Source organism: Salvelinus alpinus, chromosome 29, assembly GCF_045679555.1.
Source record: "Salvelinus alpinus chromosome 29, SLU_Salpinus.1, whole genome shotgun sequence".
In the NCBI taxonomy this organism is placed as follows: Eukaryota; Metazoa; Chordata; class Actinopteri; order Salmoniformes; family Salmonidae; genus Salvelinus; species Salvelinus alpinus.
The window spans coordinates 18,576,803-18,597,454 of NC_092114.1; the positions used below are offsets into that span (position 1 = coordinate 18,576,803).

Sequence of the window (20,652 nt, forward strand, 5' to 3'; positions counted from 1 at the left end):
ATTAACCACCAGCAGGGGGTGTGTAGGAGCCATATTTGACCAAAAAGCCTACTGCTTTTTTTCTGAATCATTATCATGATCACCAGTACCACCATCCATCACCACCACCACATACCTCACACCCCACCACAGCGGATAGTTGGCTATTGTTTCATTGATAACTTATAACAAGCCTATGTCTAATCATCCAAACAACATTTTGTCCCAAGTCCTATATGGTTACAGAGTAGGTTATAGAGTAGGCCTACATTGCATGTGAAATTAGATAAAAGTGCACATTACAACTCACTGATTCATCATGATTTGAATGATGCTCTCTGGTCCAATACTGTAGTTAAGCTTCCTTTCCTTATTGTGTTCCTTCACAAGCATGAATCTAAAACTATTTGGAAAGTGATACCTAGTGGGAGTAAGTGTTGCCTGACACTGTTCTCTCCATCTGTGGTCATGGAGGAATGGAAAGGAAGTCAGTTATGTGTTCTGTGACACAAACATAGCCTGATAAATACTACATTAATCCCTTACAACATTCAGAATATGGTCATCGTTTTGCTGAAGTGGCATTTGTATACGCGCTTTGTTTCAACTATGCCTCTAGGGGGCGTTATGGTTTCCCAAAAGATCACAGAACATGCATCGCCATTTGATCATCTGTTGTCAGGGTCTGGCTGGCCAAGCAATACAGGATGGCAGTGTTGTACTGTCAAATCAAACATTTGATAATTCTACTTAGTTAGGCCCACTAGCTCTACCTCTACTGAAGAAAGTGTCATGCACTTGTTCAACATTTTATAGAAGTCTAATCATTTTTGTCTTTACATTTTTATTTTTCTAGGCATCAATATTTTTTATTGTATGAGAGAAAATACTAATCAAATGTACCAATGTATATCATTATTGAGGGTGGGAGAAGGAGATGAAGGACTGTGTTCTGTCATGGAACACAATCTCCAGACAAGCAATAGATTGGCAACAGTAGCACTCTCTCGTGGAAGCCTTATGTTTCACATAGGTATGAAGAGGATTAAGTAACTATCATTCATAACTAAAGACTTTATTGAAACATGTTTGAATTAATTGCTGAGTTCCCAAGAACAACATGACCCGTTGGTACATGGTTGTGAACACTGTACTGTACATATCGTGTAGTGTTGAAAGCAGGTCAGTAGGCCAAACGTCAAAAAGAAAATGTCCCCGGAAGTACTGTCGAGGTCCCGCCCCTGACACTAAAGGGCAAAGTAACATTCCACAATAACGGTAATGTTCTTGTGATACACATTGTAAACCGTTTCAGATATTGCAAGATTAAATAAAATTACTTTCAAGCACATTGCTAAGTATAAATGTATGTTCATAAGGCTGTGTTTGGGCCAGAAATCCAATGAAGGGGGCGTTTTTTTTTTTTTTTAACTAAGAGCGGTGGGATGCTACAATTGGCTCACTACATGACAGAATACATTTTCAGCCAATCGGAGCCTGTTGCGATGAGCTATGGGCCCACATTTTGTAAATTATGCAAATCCTTCCCCAAGACTCCTCCACGCGGCCGGTAGGGAGTGAGAGAGCAATAAACATTAAACCCAGGAGAGAACCGATTCGGAATATATATTTTATATTATAATTAGATTAAAACAAGGCAGACAAATAAACAAGGGAGATTACAGTTAATTATAGTTTCATCTATGATTAAATTGTTAATTATATGTGGTCGTGGTACAGTTGTTCGTTTAAGAGCATGTTTCTGTCAGGAAGTTATCAGAAGCCGGTAGTGCAGTAGCTAGCTAACGTTTTCGCCGGGGACGGGCGGACCTCTTTGTCTGACAGGGGAAAGGAACTCGTGCTCTTTTGTTTTGCATTGTCTTTGTTTAGTGGGCTAAAGGGAACTCTAGGATCAGCGTTTCTCTTTATTGACGTTCTTCCCCACAAAAATAAAAAGATGCAAAACGTGAAGAAATACTTCACAGAGGGACTAATCCAGTTTACGATCTTACTCAGTTTGATCGGAGTTCGCGTGGATGTCGACAGCTACTGGAACGGCTACTACTCACCGCTAGAGATTAACGACGGTCCCAGCTCAGCCTTTATCCAGACACCGTTTCACAGTTTGAGGGACAATTGGGACGGGTACAGCGTGCACCCCAAATGTCCGGAGTTGGACTATTTCTTCGCCAGCCGTCGGCTTCTGGACGAGGTGAGGGCTCTTGGGTCGCCCGCCCGGTTCCCTACGCAGTTGAGCGCGTGGCTCGTGCACCAAGTACCTGACAGATCGGAATTCGGAGAGCCACCGAACAGTACGAGTAGCAGTAATGTTAATGCGGGGCTGTCGTCAGAGAGCACCGGGGAAGAGACCAACGACTCTGACCTTCTCGCCGAGGACGAGAGCTGTTCTACTGTTAGCGCTAGGTTGAGAGGCCGGCAGGAGGAGTGCCAGACTGCCACCCAACTAAGCACTGAGCCGGGGCCTTATCCCAGCACCGGAGCCTGCGAGATACCCAAAGAGGCGAGTACTGCAGCCAACTAGCCAACTTTATCTGGCTTCAAACTTCATCTACTCTAACTAATGTGTCGCCCATGAAGTTTTGTGATGAAATGCGAACTAGGCCTTTAGCTACACTAAGTGTAGCTGACAATGGGACTGACAAGTGTATTGTGATAGCCAGCTAAACAGCTAACGTTAGGCCAATAACGTTACTAGCTAGCTAACTTGCTGTTATGACACCAACTGATAAGGTTCTATGCACATGGCATGCTGAACTTTTACATTCACTTTCACTTTGAATGTTATTTTTTTTTAAAGCTAGATGACCTTTAGATTGGTATCTCCTGACTAAGCACAACGTAATAAATAAACGACAGAGGTCTCCTCCAACAGGTCGATAGCGAGCTATCAGCGCAGTTCACCAAACAATTCTGAAAGTACATGCAATTTAAGTGTTCCACCGCAAACAGCCATGAACAAATTTCACAAGTATCAGACACCGCAAGCTACTATCTAATCAACATTGACATTATCACACCCCTGGTTAGCCACTATTGGCTTACATAGTCAAACCTAACACTATCTGCCAATTCATTTCCAGCATTATTTCGTCTGTCTCTTGTGCGTGTTTGTCTATCACTCCCGTGTGTGGCCAGTAATCGTCTTACTTTCCCCAAACCCTTGTCAATTAAATGTTAACAGCAAAGTAGGCTAACCTGACAGAAGTATATAATTTTGTATGTATTTGTTATTTTCAAACTTTGACATGAAATGAGCAGCAGCAGTGCACAAATTGCTGGACTGGCACATTCATCACGTGCTAGATGCGCCATTAAAGGGACAGGGCCCTGTTGCATAAAACAACCAGTTCATTTCCCCCTTATCTTTTCTTAACTTTAACATCATGACACTTTCTGGAAAAATTGGGTTAAAGACCCAAATGTTTGAGACAGCCTGTTTCCCATCACTAGTAATGAATCTCCCAGGGTTGCAGTTTTTATGGTTGAGGAGGAGTGAGACAGAACAGCTGCTGGATCAATGGATGTGATTCCCTGAGGCTAGTTGTTGAATCTGTTATTTCTTCACACTTTACCCTTGTTCACCAGCTGTGGGCCAGGAGAATAGGTGGGGAAGTAAGGGCCTAGTACCTGCCCCCTCTTTGTAAAAGCATTTGTCCTCAAATACAGCAGGCCCAAGGCAACTCTAGTTTAAGACGATTTGGATGCCATCAATTTACCTAGATTTTTTTTGTCAGAGTTTAATTTACTACTAACCTTGTTTTAGGTTTCAGTTTTTCTGTTCAGAAGATCACGCACTACACTTTCCAAAGAAGGTGCAGGAAATTCTACATTCTTACAACAATGACAGTTGGATTTAGGCTACAAAACTTTGTTTCTTATCGTTGAAGAAGTTCCACTTTCACAATTTACAAGTCCAGACCGAGCTAGTCAGAAGAGGACTTGGATTAAGTTCAATTTTAGTCATCCCCTTTGCCTCTGGCATTAACGTATATGCAAACGCTGTACTCTTGCTGTATTCTCATCCGCCCCTGTGGTAAAACATGACGAACCCTGTTGTGTAAGTTGTGGGTTTGAATTACTTATTCTCTCCACCCATAGGGTTACACACTCTTTGGGCCTTGGGTGTGTGTTTTTGTAGGGACAAAGGCCCACACTCACTGTAGTGAAAAACACTGCTGTGGCTTGGGAGTGTCCAATGTCAAAGACCGGGTTATCTTATCCCCCACGACTTCACTTGCAGCTGTTAGGAGATTTGTATTGTGTAACCTAGGGCTGTGGCGGTCATGACATTTTGTCAGCCAGTTATTGTCATGCAAAAGCATGCTGGTGTCACGGTAATTGCCCGCTAATTAACATAAGCACGTTTAGCATTTCCATGCATACAAGCTACTGATGCCCGCCTTCGGAACATTTACATTTAAAAAGTAAAATAAATCAATTTAATATACTGTACATCACAATAAGTCCATTATTTATTTGAGTCGAGTCCTAAGAACAGAATGAGTTGGCCTGGCTATGCTCCATGTCATAGGCTGTAGCCTGGTTCATTTAGAAGACAAGATATGCTTAAGTCCCATGCCATTATTTTATATGATTTTATAGTATGAAGAATATAATTTAACCTTTGAATATAATTGACTAAAATAGAAAGGATATTTTTCCCTTTCCGGAGCGAGTGTGCCTAGTGAAGTGGCCATGTTGAGCGTTTGAAACAGGTCCTATATACTAGATTTAGAGGTGTTTGGCAACTTTAGTTGTGAATGATACAAACCTTAATGTCTTAGAAATGAGAACGTATATGTCCTATATGATGTGACTAGAGCCTATTGATTTGAGAAAGTAGTAAAAAAAGCTTGTGCACTGTTCCTTCCCTCGGGATGCACAGCTGTTCTCTCATCAAGTATTTTCACACATCAGACTTCAAAATGTAATCTTGTCTTTATATGTAAAATTAGTTTCAATTTAAATGGACCATTATCCAATGGGCAGGAATAGCAAATGGAGGCAGCACGCTTTCCTGCCAGTCCATTTTTCAATGATGCCTGGTAGACTACTTCGTTTTTACAGCGGAGCTGTACTTAATATGAGCAGCTGAGAAATAAGCATAAGAACACTTAGTTGGAAGTTTATATACACCTTAGCCAAATACATTTAAACTCAGTTTTTCACAACTCCTGGCATTTAATCTTAGTAAAAATGTCCTGTCTTAGGTCAGTTAAGATCACCACTTTTATTTTAAGAATGTGAAATGTCAGAATAATACACTGCTCAAAAAAATAAAGGGAACACTTAAAACAACACAATGTAACTCCAAGTCAATCACACTTCTGTGAAATCAAACTGTCCACTTAGGAAGCAACACTGATTGACAATAAATTTCACATGCTGTTGTGCAAATGGAATAGACAACAGGTGGAAATTATAGGCAATTAGCAAGACACCCCCAATAAAGGAGTGGTTCTGCAGGTGGTGACCACAGACCACTTCTCAGTTCCTATGCTTCCTGGCTGATGTTTTGGTCACTTTTGAATGCTGGCGGTGCTTTCACTCTAGTGGTAGCATGAGAGGGCGTCTACAACCCACACAAGTGGCTCAGGTAGTGCAGCTCATCCAGGATGGCACATCAATGCGAGCTGTGGCAAGAAGGTTTGCTGTGTCTGTCAGCGTAGTGTCCAGAGCATGGAGGCGCTACCAGGAGACAGGCCAGTACATCAGGAGATGTGGAGGAGGCCGTAGGAGGGCAACAACCCAGCAGCAGGACCGCTACCTCCGCCTTTGTGCAAGGAGGATCAGGAGGAGCACTGCCAGAGCCCTGCAAAATGACCTCCAGCAGGCCACAAATGTGCATGTGTCTGCTCAAACGGTCAGAAACAGACTCCATGAGGGTGGTATGAGGGCCCGACGTCCACAGGTGAGGGTTGTGCTTACAACCCAACACCGTGCAGGATGTTTGGCATTTGCCAGAGAACACCAAGATTGGCAAATTCGCCACTGGCGCCCTGTGCTCTTCACAGATGAAAGCAGGTTCACACTGAGCACGTGACAGACGTGACAGAGTCTGGAGACGCCGTGGAGAACGTTCTGCTGCCTGCAACATCCTCCAGCATGACCGGTTTGGCGGTGGGTCAGTCATGGTGTGGGGTGGCATTTCATTGGGGGGCCGCACAGCCCTCCATGTGCTCGCCAGAGGTAGCCTGACTGCCATTAGGTACCGAGATGAGATCCTCAGACCCCTTGTGAGACCATATGCTGGTGCGGTTGGCCCTGGGTTCCTCCTAATGCAAGACAATGCTAGACCTCATGTGGCTGGAGTGTGTCAGCAGTTCCTGCAAGAGGAAGGCATTGATGCTATGGACTGGCCCGCCTGTTCCCCAGACCTGAATCCAATTGAGCACATCTGGGACATCATGTCTCGCTCCATCCACCAACGCCACGTTGCACCACAGACTGTCCAGGAGTTGGCGGATGCTTTAGTCCAGGTCTGGGAGGAGATCCCTCAGGAGACCATCCGCCACCTCATCAGGAGCATGCCCAGGCGTTGTAGGGAGGTCATACAGGCACGTGGAGGCCACACACACTACTGAGCCTCATTTTGACTTGTTTTAAGGACATTACATCAAAGTTGGATCAGCCTGTAGTGTGGTTTTCCACTTTAATTTTGAGTGTGACTCCAAATCCAGACCTCCATGGGTTGATAAATTTGATTTCCATTGATAATTTTTGTGTGATTTTGTTGTCAGCACATTCAACTATGTAAAGAAAAAAGTATTTAATAAGAATATTTCATTCATTCAGATCTAGGATGTGTTATTTTAGTGTTCCCTTTATTTTTTTGAGGAGTGTAGTAGAGAATTATTTATTTCAGCTTTTATTTCTGGGAATGCTCACATTCCCAATGGGACAGAAGTTTACATATACTCAATTAGTATTTGGTAGCATTGCCTTTTAAATTGTTTAATTTGGGTCAAACGTTTTGGGTAGCCTTCCACAAGCTTCCCACAATAAGTTGGGTGAATTTCGGACCATTCCTGCTGACATAGCTGGAGTTACTGAGTCAGGTTTGTAGGCCTCCTTGCTCGCCCACAATTTTTCTATGGGATTGAGGTCAGGGCTTTGTGATGGCCACTCCAATACCTTGACTTTGTTGTCCTTAAGCCTTTTCTACAACATTGGAAGTATGCTTGGGGTCATTGTCCATTTGGAAGACCCATTTGCAACCAATCTGTAACTTCCTGGCTGATGTCTTGATATGTTGCTTCAATATATCCACATAATTTTCCTTCCACATGATGCCATCTATTTTGTGAAGAGCACCAGTCCCCCCTGTAGCAAAGCACCCACACAACATGATGCTTCCACCCTCGTGCTTCACGGTTGGGATGGTGTTCTTTGGCTTGCAAGCGTCCTCCTTTTTCCTCCAAACATAGCGATGGTCATTATGGCCAAACAGTTCTATTTTTGTTTCATCAGACCAGAGGACATTTCTCCAAAAAGTACGATCTTTGTCCCCATGTGCAGTTGCAAACCGTAGTCTGGCTTTTTATGGTGGTTTTGTAGCAGTGGCTTCTTCCTTGCTGAGCGGCCTTTCAGCTTATGTCAATATAGGACTCGTTTTACTGTGAATATAGATACTTTTGTACCTGTTTCCTCCAGCATCTTCACAAGGTCCTTTGCTGTTGTTCTGGGATTGATTTGCACTTTTCGCACCAAAGTACGTTCATCTCTAGGACACAGAACGAGTCTCCTTCCTGAGCGGTACGACGGCTGCGTGGTCCCATGGTGTTTATACTTGTGTACTATTGTTTGTACAGATTAACGTGGTACCTTCAGGCGTTTGGAAATGGCTCCCAAGGATGAACCAGACATGTGGAGGTCTACAAAAAAACATTTCTGAGGTCTTGGCTGATTTCTTTTGATTTTCCCATGATGTCACGCAAAGAGGCACTGAGTTTGAAGGTAGGCCATGAAATACATCCACAGGTACACCTCCAATTGACTCAAATGATGTCAATTAGCCTATCAGAAGCTTCTAAAGCCATGACATTTTCTGGATTTTTCCAAGCTGTTTAAAGGCACAGTCAACTTAGTGTATTTAAACTTCTGACCCACTGGAATTGTGATACAGTGAAATAATCGGTCTGTAAACAGCTGTTTGGAAAAGTATTTGTTTCATGCACAAAGTAGATGTCCTAACCGACTTGCCAAAACTATAGTTTGTTAACTAGAAATTTGTGGAGTGGTTGAAAAACGAGTTTTAATGACTCCAACCTAAGTGTATGTAAACTTCCGACTTCAACTGTAGTTCACTACACGCATCAACCACTGTTTGAGGCGCATGCTCTCGCTGCGTGACGGGTGATATTCTCCCCAAACTCTGTATGCCATGGGCTCTCCAATCCTGTTCCTCTGCAGCTACCCAGTGCTTATTTTGGGAAAACAAGTGAAATCTGTTCGGGAACATCGATAATAACATCGATAATAAATCTTCACGCTTTTTGATGTATTTCAGAACTGCAGTTTCTTCTGCTTGGAGCAACAGTGAAGTGGGCAGGGCAGTACGGATATCTTCTCTTACTTCTGCAAGCAGAGTCTGAACATCAGACAGGATGGCATTGTCTCCTCCAATCCGTGCAATGGCTACTGCTATAGGTTTCAGGCTGCTTACTACTCTCTCCCAAAATACATCATCCAGGAGGATCCTCTTGATGGGGCTGTCCATATCGGCAGACTGTGATATGGCCATTTTCTTGGAGAGACTCCTTCCCCTCCAGGAGACTGTCAAACATAATGACAACACCACCCCAGTGGGTGTTGCTGGGCAGCTTCAATGTGGTGCTTTTATTTTTCTCACTTTGCTTGGTGAGGTAGATTACTGTTATAACTTGATGACCCTTAACATACCTAACCATTTCCTTGACTCTCTTGTAGAGTGTATCCATTGTTTTCAGTGACATGATGTCCTTGAGCAGATTCAATGCATGAGCAGTACAGCCAATGGGGCTCCTCCACTTTAGACCAAGCAGCCTTCATGTTTGCAGCATTGCCACCAGTGAAAATACCTTCTGTGGTCTAAGGTCATTGACTGCCTTCAGCTCATCTGCAATGTAGAGACCAGTGTGTCTGTTGTCCATTGTGTCTGTGCTCTTGTAGAATACTGGTTGAGGGGTGGAGATGATGTAGTTAATTATTCCTTGCCCACAAACATTCAACCACCCATCAGAGATGATTGCAATACAGTCTGCTTTCTCTATGATTTGCTTGACCTTCACTTGAATTCTGAACTCTGTTGAACTCTGCATCCAGCAAATGAGTAGATAAAGCGTGTCTGGTTGGAGGGGTGTATGCTGGGTGAAGAACATTCATAAATCTCTTCCAATACACATTGCCTGTGAGCATCAGAGTGAACCAGTTGCATACACAGCTCGAGCAAGACATTCATCAGCATTTCTCTGACTACGTTCCTCCATTGAGTAAAAAAAAACTTCTGATTCCAGGAGGACCATGAGCTGTTGCTATCGATAAGGTGTCTGGTTCATCATTTTCACCTCGAATAGAAGTAGAGGGACTTTTGTCAGAGGTTGCTTTTTGTGAGTGCTGAGGGAACTTTATGCACTTGGCCAGATGATTCTGCATCTTTGTTGCACATATGATTTGGCACAGTATTTGCAAATGTACACAGCTTTTCCTTCTACATTAGCTGCAGTGAAATGTCTCCACACATCACATGGTGTACGTGGCATTTTCCTGTAAAGATTAGGGGGGGAAACAAGTACTGTTAAGCAGTTAGATTAAACAACTCCTTTTGTAAGATAAATGTTTAAATGAAACATGTATGGAAACAGGTGCATTAACACTCCTCAGTTAGCAGGCTGAAGCAAGCTAAAACTATCAGAAATTGTTAACAAATTACGAATGATTTAAACACACTTTGCTGTAGGCGACTATTTACTAGTTAACAAAAAAATCATGTATGTCATATAAAATACATTCACCCCAACCAGTATTGTAATAAAATCTTACCAGAAAGCATGCAGTCCTTGGCTCAGACAGTGTAGTAGTGTGGGCTCAATAGCATCTCATTAGATGGCAAAATCTTCAGAATCAGCTGTACATGTGATGGAAGAATGCACTGTGCATGCAGAGGGTTGCAATTCCATTGAATTGGGGTTAGTTTAATCAAAATATGCTACAAGACCTAGAATTGCCTTATGTGTATCCCACAAAAAAAGGTTCACTGTTATAAGCGAACCTTTTTTGATGAATTTAAGCTAAATTCGCTAAATAACTTCCCATGGAAAATGTCTGGAAATTTCACGGACAGTTTCCGACCCTTTGCGACCCTAGTCGGGATTGAGGAAAAGCTGAATGGAGCAAAGTACAGAGAGATCCTTGGTGAAAACCTGCTCCAGAGTGCTCCGGACCTCAGACTGGGGGCGAAGGTTCACCTTCCAACAGGACAACGACACTAAGCACACAGCCAAGACAACGCAGGAGGGGCTTCGGGACAAGTCTCAATGTCCTTGAGTGGCCCATCCAGAGCCTGGACTTGAACCCGATCAAACATCTCTGGGGAGACCTGGAAATAGCTGTGCAGCGACACCCCCATCCAACCTGACAGAGCTTGAGAGGAACTGCAGAGAAGAATGGGAGAAACTCCCCAAATACTGGTATGCCAAGCTTGTAGCGTCCTACCCAAGAAGACTCAAGGCTGTAATTGCTGCCAAAGGTGCTTCAACAAAGTACTGAGTAAAGGGTCTGAATACTTATGTAAATGTGAAATTTCTATACCAGTTTTTGTTTTGTCATTATGGGGTATTGTGTGTAGATTGAAGGGGGGGGGGACAATTTCATCCATTTTAGAATAAGGTTGTAACGTAACAAAATGTGGGAGAAGTCAAGGGGCCTGAATAGTTTCCCGAATGCATTGTCGGTAGGAGCTACCGAATGTCATATCCAAGCGAATGTGAACGAGACATTGTGCAAATGAACAACATTTGGACACATGCTTGTCTGAAGGAAGAACGGTACTGGCTCTGAAGCAGAGTATGTGAGTAGAGCTGGAGCGGAGCCTGCCCAATTTGACTGTCGCGTGGAGCGAGTTTCCCACGGGCTGGAGCTCCAGTACCGCTCACTTCACGATCTCGGGGCAGGCCTGGCCCAGCATGCATTATAGTCTACTTCTGTGCTGCCATAGCAACTTGATCTAGCTACTGTCATGGAGTTCAATAAATATTTTCATAAAGACACTGACAAAACACACAGGTGCAAAATCAAGGTGACTTACAAAGATGAGGAGCAAGAGAGGGAGTGCTGTGATGTCGTGTCCACAACTAATGAATCATTGTGGAATCTGAAAAGACACCTATCCTGAAAGTATGATGGTGTACTTACTACATCCTAAAAGAAAGGAATGAGTAGATAACTACGTGTGTCTTTGTAGCAAAGTATTTATAAACCCAAAAAATCTGATCTCTTAAATGTTAGTTCATTTTTGTTCTATTATCTACAGTGGGGAGAACAAGTATTTGATACACTGACGATTATGCAGGTTTTCCTACTTACAAAGCATGTAGAGGTCTGTAATTTTTATCATAGGTACACTTCAACTGTGAGAGACGGAATCTAAAACAAAATTCCAGAAAATCACATTGTATGATTTTTAAGTAATTAATTTGCATTTTATTGCATGACATAAGTATTTGATACATCAGAAAAGCAGAACTTAATATTTGGTACAGAAACCTTTGTTTGCAATTACAGAGATCATACGTTTCCTGTAGTTCTTGACCAGGTTTGCACACACTGCAGCAGGGATTTTGGCCCACTGCTCCATACAGACCTTCTCCAGATCCTTCAGGTTTCGGGGCTGTCGCTAGGCAATACGGACTTTCAGCTCCCTCCAAAGATTTTCTATTGGGTTCAGGTCTGGAGACTGGCTAGGCCACTCCAGGACCTTGAGATGCTTCTTACGGAGCCACTCCTTAGTTGCCCTGGCTGTGTGTTTCGGGTCATTGTCATGCTGGAAGACCCAGCCACGACCCATCTTCAATGCTCTTACTGAGGGAAGGAGGTTGTTGGCCAAGATCTCGCGATACATGGCCCCATCCATCCTCCCCTCAATACGGTGCAGTCGTCCTGTCCCCTTTGCAGAAAAGCATCCCCAAAGAATGATGTTTCCACCTCCATGCTTCACGGTTGGGATGGTGTTCTTGGGGTTGTACTCATCCTTCTTCTTCCTCCAAACACGGCGAGTGGAGTTTAGACCAAAAAGCTCTATTTTTGTCTCATCAGACCACATGACCTTCTCCCATTCCTCCTCTGCATCATCCAGATGGTCATTGGCAAACTTCAGACGGGCCTGGACATGCGCTGGCTTGAGCAGGGGGACCTTGCGTGCGCTGCAGGATTTTAATCCATGACGGCGTAGTGTGTTACTAATGGTTTTCTTTGAGACTGTGGTCCCAGCTCTCTTCAGGTCATTGACCAGGTCCTGCCGTGTAGTTCTGGGCTGATCCCTCACCTTCCTCATGATCATTGATGCCCCACGAGGTGAGATCTTGCATGGAGCCCCAGACCGAGGGTGATTGACCGTCATCTTGAACTTCTTCCATTTTCTAATAATTGCGCCAACAGTTGTTGCCTTCTCACCAAGCTGCTTGCCTATTGTCCTGTAGCCCATCCCAGCCTTGTGCAGGTCTACAATTTTATCCCTGATGTCCTTACACAGCTCTCTGGTCTTGGCCATTGTGGAGAGGTTGGAGTCTGTTTGATTGAGTGTGTGGACAGGTGTCTTTTATACAGGTAACGAGTTCAAACAGGTGCAGTTAATACAGGTAATGAGTGGAGAACAGGAGAGCTTCTTAAAGAAAAACTAACTAGGTCTGTGAGAGCCGGAATTCTTACTGGTTGGTAGGTGATCAAATACTTATGTCATGCAATAAAATGCAAATTAATTACTTAAAAATCATACAATGTGATTTTCTGGAATTTTGTTTTAGATTCTGTCTCTCACAGTTGAAGTGTACCTATGATAACAATTACAGACCTCTACATGCTTTGTAAATAGGAAAACCTGCAAAATCGGCAGTGTATCAAATACTTGTTCTCCCCACTGTATATACAATAGGCCATCATTGATTTTTGGCCAATAGGCCTGGTATATTCCCACATTCAAGAAGCATTCTGTTTTGATTGGGTTATTTTGCCTAAAAACCTTTTAGGCCTACATATATCTATAAAATCTCTGCCCAGCCTGGCAAGAATGGCCAAGTGTGTGTTTAGCATCCCCAGTGGCTCTGCCTGTGTGGAGAGGATATTCTCCGCTGCTGGCCGACTCTCCAGGCCCCATCCCATGATCCTGAAGCCCCAGACTGGCCAGAAAATTAATTGAAGCACTGTCATTTTTTAAATTTAATTTGTATTTCATTCCAAGTAAGTCACAGCCTATATGCAAAATGTATAGACTAATGATTAATACAACAAAATATGTCCCTACAAGGCTATTGCGTCGCACTCGCAAATGCTTCACAAGGTATTTCTTTGTAGGCTATAGCCTGGAAATAATTGAAATAATATAGCCTAAATAACTCATTTGTTTTCCTTCTTAGGCTCCCCGTCTGGCTCCTGACCTATTTTGAGTGTTTATATGCTGTTTAATATGACATGTAGCCTATTTGAAATTGTGCTATTTTTTACATTCACCTTTTTGTTTATTCAAATACTTTTCATTCAAATCACATGGTTTGGTTTCAATACTTCAAAAGCAAATGGTAGGTCCAGGTAGTCACAGAAATAGATGTGTGTTGGTTAAATTGTGATTTTAATGAATGGAGTGAATTTGGAGCTGCTGTTTTTTTTTTTGTCTTGTGAGCTCTGCGCGGTTTTTAGCTGAGCGGTTGGAAAGGAGAAGGCACTGCTCCATGAGCGATGAGGGATTTCCAACTGCTCAATTCCACTCACATACTCTGCTCTGAAGCAGCATATGTCTGGAGTTGCTAGGGCAACAGGCCTCCCTGCTCTGCTCAGAGAAGTTGGGGGAGGAGCGGAAGGGCTAAGAGCGGAAGGGCTGAGAGCGGAAGGGCTGAGAGCGGAAGGGCTGAGAGCGGAAGGGCTGAGAGCGGAAGGGCTGAGAGCGGAAGGGCTGAGAGCGGAGAGGAGGGAAAAAACGCAAGGAAATCAAAAGATATCTGTACAGCTGCCACTGATAACTCATCCAAAGGGCTTTGACTTCTCAAACACGGCAGAACACTTACACAATATGATGCCCCGTTACCTTATCAATTCACTAACATACTTAGATAACTAGGAAGGTCAACTTCTTCATTTTTCATGCAGGAAAAAAAGATCATGCCAAAGAAATATCTTCCTGCATTTTGTAAACGCAGATCCAAAATACTTCTTATTGTAATTTCTGCTCAGCATTTTCTCGTTGCAGCCAGCCTACTTTTCTGTGGTAAAATGCAAGATTTAAGCAAAACCCTAGGAAATGTAGCTGGCTACATTCTTTCTATGCTAAACATTAGAAATATTATGGCCATGCATCGTTTTTACTTTGCCTTTTCGTTGTAGCTCATTTACTTGTGTGGCTGCCAGCCAAATAGCATTGCACATAAGTTATCATCTGATGAAAATGAAGCCATCTTCTTCTGAATGTGTTGCACTAATGTATTTTTTGTTAAGGAAAACCATATTTGCACGTCACTGATAAAACGCGACCCCTGTCAGTACACAGCTGTACTCACCTGCTCCCGCTTTCTCCCATTGTGCTATTTACAAACAAACTCATGACTGGCTCAAATGTTCTGGGGAACTACTGTAAGCTTCATAATGTGACCGGTGAAATGAAGTACGCAATCTGCTTTTTCTCCAAACATATTGCACAGTTGACTGCAGGCAGTAGCTACAAATAATATTTATTGCAAAATGTCAAATAAATAGTTTAAACAGTATTGAAAAACCATCCCTAGCTATTTCCAAATACCCCGGTATACAGTGTACCATCGAAGACTAGCATCAACCTTGTAAATGACCGCAGTTGTCAACAGACTGATAAGTTGTGGTTAACAGCACTCTAGTAACAGTTAGGTAGGGCCTGCGTCATTTAACTTTGCTACTGGGGTTCATTGTAGCAGAAAACAGCGCCTCCTGTTATCAGTGGCGATTTGAACATGTCAATCTTGGTGGGGCAAACAACCATTTTTTTTTTTGATGCATGCCAGCGAAGCCACTACACAACTCTAAACAATACATTCAATTAACTATAATGTGGTTTCTGCTGACTCCTTGTGGATTTGTGTAACTGGATAAGAACCGCATTCTCCTTGAGTAAAAATTAAAGCAGAAATAGAGAGAAAATGTATCACTAACCTTTGATGATCTTCATCGGATGACACTCATAGGACTTCATGTTACACAACACATGTATGTTTTGTTCGGTAAAGTTCATATTTATATAAAAAAATCTGAGTTTAGGCGGGAGGCTACTGTCTCACTTGGCAAAAAGACAGAGAAAATGCAGAGCGCCAAATTCAAATTAATTACTATAAAAATCAAACTATCATTAAATCACACATGAAAGATACCAAATTAAAGCTACACTGGTTGTGAATCCAGCCAACATGTCAGAATTCAAATAGGCTTTTCGGTGAAAGCAAACAATGCTATTATCTGAGGATAGCACCATTGTAAACAAAGAGAGGAGCATATTTCAACCCTGCAGGCGCAACACAAAACGCAGAAATAAAAATATAATTCATGCCTTACCTTTGACGAGCTTCTGTTGTTGGCACTCCAATATGTCCCATAAACATCACAAATGGTCCTTTTTGTTCGAATAATTCCGTCGATATATATCCAAAATGTCAATTTATTTGGTGCGTTTGATCCAGAAAAACACTGGTTCCAAATTGTGAAACGTGACTACAAAATATCTCAAAGGTTACCTGTAAACTTTGACAAAGAATTTCAAACTACTTTTGTAATACAACTTTAGGTATTTTTTAACGTAAATAATCGATCAAATTGAAGACGGGATGATCTGTTTTCAATACAGGATTAAAACCAACTGTGGCTAGCTTTCTGGTCATTCGCGTCTAACAAACAGGACACTTCGAGTGACCCTCCTTCAAGATGGCCGTACTTCTTCATTACACAAAGGAATAACCTCAACCAATTTCTAAAGACTGACATCCAGTGGAAGCGGTAGGAACTGCAAGATGGTCCCTTAGAAATCTGGTTTCCAATGAAAACTCATTGAGAAGAGTGACAACAACAAAGAATCTGAATGGTTTGTCCTCGGGGTTTCGCCTGCTAAATAAGTTCTGTTATACTCACAGACATGATTCAAACAGTTTTAGAAACTGAGTGTTTTCTATCCAAATCTACTAATAATATGCATATCTTATCTTCTGGGGATGAGTAGCTGGCAGTTTTAATTTGGGCATGCTTTTCATCCAAAATTCCAAATGCTGCCTCCTACCCAAGAGAAGTTAAGTACTGCAGCGCATCTCCTCCTCATGGACTGCACCAGATTTGCCAGTTCTTGCTGTGAGATGTTACCCCACTCTTCCACCAAGGCACCTGCAAGTTCCCGGACATTTCTGGGGGGAATGGCCCTAGCCCTCACCCTCCGATCCAACAGGTCCCAGACGTGCTCAATGGGATTGAGATCCGGGCTCTTTGCTGGCCATGGCAGAACACTGACATTCCTGTCTTGCAGGAAATCACGCACAGAATGAGCAGTTTGGCTGGTGGCATTGTCATGCTGGAGGGTCATGTCAGGATGAGCCTGCAGGAAGGGTACCACATGCGGGAGGAGGATGTCTTCCCTGTAACGCACAGCGTTGAGATTGCCTGCAATGACAACAAGCTCAGTCCGATGATGCACACCGCCCCAGACCACGACGGTCCCTCCACCTCAATTGATTCCGCTCCAGAGTACAGGCCTCGGTGTAACGCTCATTTCTTTGACGATAAACGCGAATCCGACCATCACCTCTGGTGAGACAAAACCACGACTCATCAGTGAAGAGCACTTTTTGCCAGTCCTGTCTGGTCCAGCGACAGTGGGTTTGTGCCCATAACGATGTTGCCGGTGATGTCTGATGAGGACCTGCCTTACAACAGGCCTACAAGCCCTCAGTCCAGCCTCTCTCAGCCTATTGCGGACAGTCTGAGCACTGGTGGAGGGATTGTGCATTCCTGGTGTAACTCGGGCAGTTGTTGTTGTTGTACCTGTCCCGCAGGTGTGATGTTCGGATGTAACGATCCTGTGCAGGTGTTGTTACACGTGGTCTGCCACTGCGAGGATGATCCGCTGTCCGTCCTGTTTCCCTGTAGTGCTGTCATAGGCATCTAACAGTACGGACATTGCAATTTATTGCCCCGCAGTCCTCATGCCTCCTTGCAGCATGCCTAAGGCACGTTCACGCAGATGAGCAGGGACCCTGGGAATCTTTCTTTTGGTGTTTTTCAGAGTCAGTAGAAAAGCCTCTTTAGTGTCCTAAGTTTTCATAACTGTGACCTTAATTGCCTACCGTCTGTAAGCTGTTAGTCTTAACAACCGTTCCACAGGTGCATGTTCTTAAATTGTTTATGGTTCATTGCACAAGCATGGGAAACCGTGTTTAAACCCTTTACAATGAAGATCTGTGAAGTTATTTGAAAAGACAGGGTCCTGAAAAAGGGACGTTATTGAATTTTAGCAACCAGGAAATGGCGCAGTGATTCTGCATCTTAGTAGTGCATCTTAACTGTTTTGTATACTCAGTGTATGTTCATGTCAGTTAGTAGAATAACGACAACGTTACAATGGAAATGTCAACAACAAAAATATAAAGTGCAAAATATTTGGACATTTTGTAACTAAACCTCCCTTGCCTGCACTGCTTTGTAACATATTTTGCTTAGTTGTTTCGGTGGGCTGGCCCTCATCTGCTCAGTAATCAAAGTGTTCCCATAGTTTGCTTCCGCGGCCAGTTTTGTCAACAGCTGCGGGCGTGGAGTTATGTTTTCGTTAGAGAAAATGCAGACAGCATGGCTTCTTCTTTCTCGCTTGCTTCTCATAAGTGGCTCGCGCTGTGTCGGCTGCATGCGCAAGTGCAGTCTGCCTAGCTGCTGCCCCCTTGAGGAGATTGTCTAGTAATTTGTCAGACTCGATCCTCTCAATCCGTATGTGACGTAAGACACATTTGACAGAAGTACTGAAAGTAACCAATTCTAGTACCGAACCATTTTTCATGTTCTAATATCGGAATTGTACAGAAGTTTCGGTATATACCGTGCAACACTAATGGCTAACCAATGTCTATCTTTGTCCTGGTCTCCTTCTCCCACCTTCATCTTCTGTCTTTCTTTGTGCTGGTCTCCTTCTCCCACCTTCATCTTCTGTCCTCTTTCTTCCCTTTTTCCTCTGTACTCTCATTATCCACCCCACATCTTTCTCTCTACTTCTCACTTCCTCAATTTATTCTGGTTGTTCCTTTCCATCTTTCTTTTCCTGTTATCAGGAGGTTGAGTTACTGAATGGGCAGATTGATGGTGATGAAGCCAGAGAGGAACCGGTTTCCCTGACTCAGCTGGCTCTCAGTTCAGCACTAGAACAAGAGGTACATACAGCGACTAGACAGAATTCAAATAAATGTGTCTTGGAATGTAGGCTAGCTAGAGAACAGGTAGGCCTGTTTTCATTTATCATACTATTAGCTCAGTCTGTGATGACCCTCATGTTTTGTGTGTGCGGTATGTGCTGTGCTTGCCTTGTCCCATGTTTTCGTTGTGTGCATGTAGCATGTTTTTCATCACAGATTTGACTGTGTTTGTTGACTGTTGTTGATTCCAGGGTTTGTTCACTAGCGGAGCGTCTCCCGCTTGTCCTGAGGACCCCCGCCCCCCTGCCATCGACATCCACCAGCACTGGAGCCACTTCCTGTCTCTACCCGTCTCTGAATTTGACGTAAGTGGTGTCCCTTGATGATGATGATGATGATGATGTCATTGTGATATTTGGAAATAGAGAAGGCGATTGGTAAGTTAGGTAATATGGTTCCCTTAGTCAGTTTTCGGTACATACTATGGGGGAGTCGTATTCTTACGACTTCGTTTTGAAGGATCTACAATTATGCCTGACAAGGCCAATGAAATTTAAATTTGTGCCTCGCTGGAAGCCCCGCCTTCCACAGATGATAAGCGTGAGGCTTCGGAATAATTTCTTGAATTATTCTGCTCTTCACCTCGTGTGAACAGGAATGATTCACGCTACTAAAACAAACAATTGGAAAACGAGACTGTCTTGTGTTGCGCCAACTTAACTGTCCCGTAGTAGAGTGTGCACACACCCTGGGAGTTGTGTGCGGAAGGTTGTAGTTATCATATGTTTTCGAATCACAAACAATGAGTTATTCATTCATTTCCTGGCGCACTGAGTAAGATGGCTAAGAAAACGACTGAGACAACGATGGCTAAGCCGGGTTCTGGGTGGAGATCATCGCCCAGTCAGACGGTTATAGCATTTCTCTGAAAGATACTTACGCTCTATGTGTAGTTTGTCTCGGCTTAGAGCGCGCTCAGGCGGCCCTCGCTCGAAACAGTCCATGTGTGCGTTGTCACACACTGCGTGCAAACTCTCTGGAAACACATGTAGTCTTCTTGAGGAAGCTTGGAATTACTCATGGCGACTTTCCTTTCTTGGATGCCGGTACCTCGGCTGGGACCGAGGAGCAGGAAGCAGAAATGGATGGGGTGGTCAGAGCATATGCGGTGGCTGCCTGGGTATTGCGGTGGCTGCCTGCGCCCAACCCAGCTCCTGGGCGCTCTGTCACCAGTTACGGGAGGCTACTCAAAGAGAGAGGCTGGCCAGGTTCGGTGATCCGGTCCTCCGTGGACTTTCGAGACCGGGCTAGCTAAACGAGCGCTGCGTAGCGTGCTAGCCAGGCTACGCAGCTGCGTAGCCTGATGAGCGGAGCGTGCCCAACTAGGTGAGCTAGCTACTGTATTACTATCTATTCCTGCCTCCCCACAGTAGAGTTGCACGTAGTGTTAAGTCACTTGGACATTCTAAATGGACCATGCTGCAGGCAGGCTCGTGAGCCTAGCTTATGCTAAAAGGTATCCTGGCTAGTGTCAGCTAGCATGCTTAACTTCTGGCAAGTGTAACTTACTTGCTTTCCCCCAGCGTTATGGCAACCACATTCCTATTTTCAGTTCCTGGAGTGAAGGAAATGGGGTTTGTGTGCACCTCAGATGAAGATGCAGCCCCCCGAGCGCTTAGCTGGGGTAACCCCCGGAGCGAGGGGCTTTGGCACGGGTCTGAGTAACCAGTGTGCCCCTCCATAAAAACATTACTGTGACAACCGTGCCCCCACGATTTACAAACTGGGTACTACGTCAGCAATTATCAGAGCCTCCTGAGCACTTAGAGGGGCCAGGCTTCATGCAGGCTATACAGTCTCACGGAAGCACAACGTATGTTGGAAGCTTGTCCATGTTTAATGCTGTCCCCTCTGTTACCCCGTGTTCCACGGTGTTCACAGGGTTCAAGGTCTATATCAATCTCCCCACTGAGTGACAAGTTGGGTCACCGTCCACAATGGGGCGCCCCTCCCCCATAATTGGCTCACTACTGTGATTCCTTGCTGATTCTTACATATAGCTCAC

General features: G+C 43.9%; 1 protein-coding gene across 4 annotated transcripts in view; it reads left to right on the top strand.

Annotated features, from left to right (window-relative positions):
- The first annotated feature begins 1,399 nt into the window (after window positions 1-1,399).
- LOC139559198 (endoplasmic reticulum membrane sensor NFE2L1-like) overlaps window positions 1,400-20,652 on the top strand; it is a 28,988-nt gene continuing 9,735 nt past the window's right edge. For 2 of the 4 annotated variants that reach the window (XM_071374978.1, XM_071374979.1), the window contains exons 1-3: window positions 1,400-2,500; window positions 18,507-18,605; window positions 18,839-18,952. In XM_071374978.1, coding sequence (XP_071231079.1) covers window positions 1,937-2,500; window positions 18,507-18,605; window positions 18,839-18,952 — 777 coding nt within the window. In that variant the 5' untranslated portion in view covers window positions 1,400-1,936. The remainder of the gene's footprint in view (window positions 2,501-18,506; window positions 18,606-18,838; window positions 18,953-20,652) is intronic. The other 2 variants (XM_071374980.1, XM_071374981.1) reach the window with 1 other exon arrangement.